Source organism: Manacus vitellinus, unplaced genomic scaffold, assembly GCF_001715985.3.
Source record: "Manacus vitellinus isolate BGI_N305 unplaced genomic scaffold, ASM171598v3 scaffold_2_pilon, whole genome shotgun sequence".
Taxonomy (NCBI): domain Eukaryota; kingdom Metazoa; phylum Chordata; class Aves; order Passeriformes; family Pipridae; genus Manacus; species Manacus vitellinus.
In genome coordinates, this window is record NW_021940208.1 from 30942130 (window position 1) to 30946032 (window position 3903).

The 3903-nt window shown below is 41.9% G+C and overlaps 1 protein-coding gene across 1 annotated transcript; it reads left to right on the forward strand.

Annotated features, from left to right (window-relative positions):
- Positions 1-1406: 1406 nt before the first annotated feature.
- Positions 1407-2174, forward strand: CYSLTR2 (cysteinyl leukotriene receptor 2). The gene is given in 1 exon segment (XM_008929097.2): positions 1407-2174. A coding segment is annotated over 1 exon segment (768 nt).
- The last annotated feature ends 1729 nt before the right edge of the window (positions 2175-3903 follow it).

Sequence of the window (3903 nt, forward strand, 5' to 3'; positions counted from 1 at the left end):
GACTCTGAGACACCACCCTGAAGATACCATAGGTTGCTCTGAACGCAGCTCAGGCTCCCACACCATGGCTTGAGTTTGTAAATTAGCTCCCCTTTACAGCACATTGAGTAACTGGGAGTCCAGACCACCCAAATCTAAAGCTCATTTTTACCCCCAAGGAGACTCTACCTGTGCAAATAAATTAGTTTCAAATTGTGAAGCCATTGAGGTTCAGAATAAGAGATATAACACAGTTGTGTACCATGGACACATTATCACTCTCACTGAGGCAAGTTAAAAGTTTTTTTCATGCCTCTAGAAATGCTGTGTAGTTGTGGTTTTCAGGCTAAAATTTTCCATGCCCCATCATTAGAATAGGTTGGTAGATGCAAAGAGGGAATGGCTCCCACTGTCAAACAAGCAACAACATTGAAACCTTCCTTTGAAAATACTACTAGCTCCACAATAGCTGAGAGAAGGAATCAAGAGTTCAGCAAGGAAATAGACACTAAGGAGAAAAAAAAATATTATTTAGAGGGTTTAGTGGTGAGTGGTTTTGATTTGATTGTATTACATCCTCATAGGAGGAAAAACACCATTCTCTGTGCATACAACCCATTTTCTCTTTTTTGTTAAGGCTGCAAATGTGGGCTGCCCTGGGACCTGCAAAGTGTGTAGATGACTGTCTGGTGCCAAGCAGTTTAGCACAAAAGGGGATGAGGGCATGGTAAATGAAGCAAAGGTCTCTCAGAAAGAGACAAGGAAAGTCGTCAGAAGATAACAAGAAATAACAAATAGAGTGCAAGGAGGAGGAAGTTAAAAAAGGAACAATGCATAACTAGCACAGTATTTACACAGTGTTTAATGTCCTTAATTTATACATTTTTCAATATACCTCTGGCATTGCTCAGGAAATGCTGCCAAAAAACATACCAGAAAAATTTCACTAGTTCCAAAAGGCAGATTCAGTTCTTTTGTCTTTCTATTCTAGTTTGAAATGCAGACTTACTAGTGGACAGTGATTTCTTTTCTGATTAAGTTTTGATGTTCCCATGGTAGGTGACTGGGGACTCAAAACCTCCCTGCCACAAAGTGGCTGACAGCAAGTTGGCTTGTTTTGCACAGCAAAGATCAGAGACTTGTCATTAAAACACACACATAGCACTCACCTCTAAAAGGCAACACTTTTGTAGGCTGAGACAACAATCAGCTACTGTAAAACTGAAATTATTTAGGGCTTACTTGGGGCTTTGTGCCTTTAGATGTGTATTTACTGTGACAGCACAAGTAATTACTCATTAACCCTTACTTCCCCCGTCATCTTCATCTTGCAATTTCTGCCCTTAGTGAAATAGTCTCAAATAGCCAAACTCCCTGCCCAGTCTGTAACACGCACTCATATCAGTTCTTTTCACTTTGGCAGAAAAATGGAGAGCCTGGCTCAGACTATGAATATTTCCAAGATGGCTCTAGATGACAACTTCACTACCGGTTCCTTCAAGTGTTCGATTTACGGCTTCAAACAAGTAATTTATTCCATCATGTACCTCATTATCTTCTTCCTGGGTGCTGTTGGAAATGGCCTCTCCATATATGTTTTCTTCCAGTCTTCGCAGAGGATCTTAGTAAATAAATACATGCAGAGCTTGGCTATTTTGGACCTCATGTTTGTGAGTACTTTGCCCTTTCGGGCTACATATTTCCTATTGGGATTGCAGTGGATATTTGGTAATATCCTCTGCAGGATCATGACCTACACCTTGTAAGTGAATATGTACTGCAGCATTTATTTTCTCACCGTGCTCAGCATAGTTCATTTCATAGCCATCATCTACCCATTCAAACATGGAAAAGTAACCAACAGCAAGAATAACTTACACAGCCATGTGGATCTTCATGCTGGCAGCCCTCTGTTGAGCAAGGGAGTCGCTGGGTACAGCACCATAGTCAAATGCTTGGACCTCCACCCCTTCAACAGACACAGGCTCTTCATGATGAACAGCTTTGTCCTCAAAGTGGGCTTCATACTGCTGTTTTGTACAATTGTTGTCTGCTATGTCTTTGCAATCAGAGCCTTGCTCAAGTCCAGGACTGTACAGAGCAAGAGGGTGGTTTATCACAAGAAGGCACTGTTAACCATCATCATCACTCTCATCCTCTTCCTCCTCTGTTTCCTGCTGTATCACATACTGTAATCACATACCTCTACTGTTCACCCTCCTCAGGACATGGGATTGAAAGGAAATTGCCTTGCTACCAGAGCCCCTTTATTTTGTTTCATAATACTCAACCAGTGATTCAAAGGGAAACTGCTCACCTGACCACTTCAGTGCCTGTGCCTGAAGCTCTCTGCTCCATTTCCAGGTATGCGCAAAGGTGCAGTGTTGTGATTCCCAACAGATTCATAGGGCTCTGCCAGTTCCTCTTGCAAACACTGGCAAAGGGTTTGCACATAAAGGAATGTAAAGCATCACTGATGCTTTCTGCTGAGGCCGACTTAAAAAGAAGGCAGAGAGACAAACAGGATCCAGCACTCGCTCAGGCCTCTCAGAAGGCACTAAAATTTCTGTATTTTCCACTCTGACCCAGCCACCAAGGTATTTTGCTTAACATTTCACTGATTGTCAAGTGAAAGAATGATTTCAAAGGAATGGCATCAGCATGGAGTGTTGTAAGTAAGGTGACTGCTGGCAGCAAGGGCAGGATGCGGGTACCCATAGCACCAGGCTGCACCCTGCAGCTCTTCATGTGTGTGTTGATTCCTTCAAGGTCATTGCAACACTTGTGTTTATGCCCAGTGTTGCCAGTGCTTTTCTGAAAGCCGAGGCTCAGCAACCCAATTCCCACGCAGGGATCCGAAGGCAAACTTTTAAAATTATTTTGGTCCAAATAGGTAGTTAGGGAAGGGTTTCCTCTGCACAGGTAAACCAGCCTGACAGCAAACTGCTGCCAAAAGCATGCCTAATCCCTCACATCCTGCTTGCTCTAAGGAGGAAACTGTTCCCTTTTCTCATAAGATTAACTTCCAGCTTTTTTGAACTCCCAGACATCAAACACGAATGAATGAAACAGAGAAGAACTAAGCCAGGAACAGGAGGAAAGATGGGCAGCAGAGAAGAAGGAGGAAAGCTGTTTCAGAAAGCAACAGGAAGCTACAGCTATGTGTACTTTGCAAAATTTCATCAAATGGCCGTCCATAGTTTTAAGTCTCTGAATATTTTCTAAAATATATTTTCTAAATTTCAGGCCTAAGTGAAAACAGACTCCCAACTCAGTTTCACCATATTTAGATTTTGTTTTTAATTACCTCATCTTTTACTAAAAACAGACAAGAAGTTTAGTCATATTTTCCAGGAAAGCAGCTGGTCTCATATGAAAACTAACAAAAATGCTGAAAGCCTTCCCTCCCTGTGAAATTCACTCAAAGAAAGGCTTCTGTCAGTGAAGATACTTCTCTCAATGCTCTGAACTTTTTCTGGAGAAAGCACTCTATAAACTGAATGTTATTGTTCCCAAACAAAAATAGCCGGAGCAAGCTGTTTTCAGCTCTGTTTGAAATATGCAGAAAACAAATCATTTCTGGTCAGCTGGAAAAGTACTTGGCAAATCACTGGGAAAGGCACATTTTTCTTGACTATCTAAGGGTTATGTTCAATCCATTTCAGTTACTTGATGCTACCTTTGATGTGAACACAGAGTTTTATCATGTCTTCACTAAAGTTCATGCTCCAAATCCTAGTTTCAGTAACGCAGCAGCATAGCTGAGAGCTGACTTAATGATGTCATGTGAACTGCTGCAGTGCTTGATCCCATGCTATTCGTGAAAAAGGGAATACTAGCACTGTTTTGCAGCATGAACACAATTGAGATAGCAACCTGTGCAGATAGAGCAGACACATAACAGCAAGGAGGGGGCAAACTCTT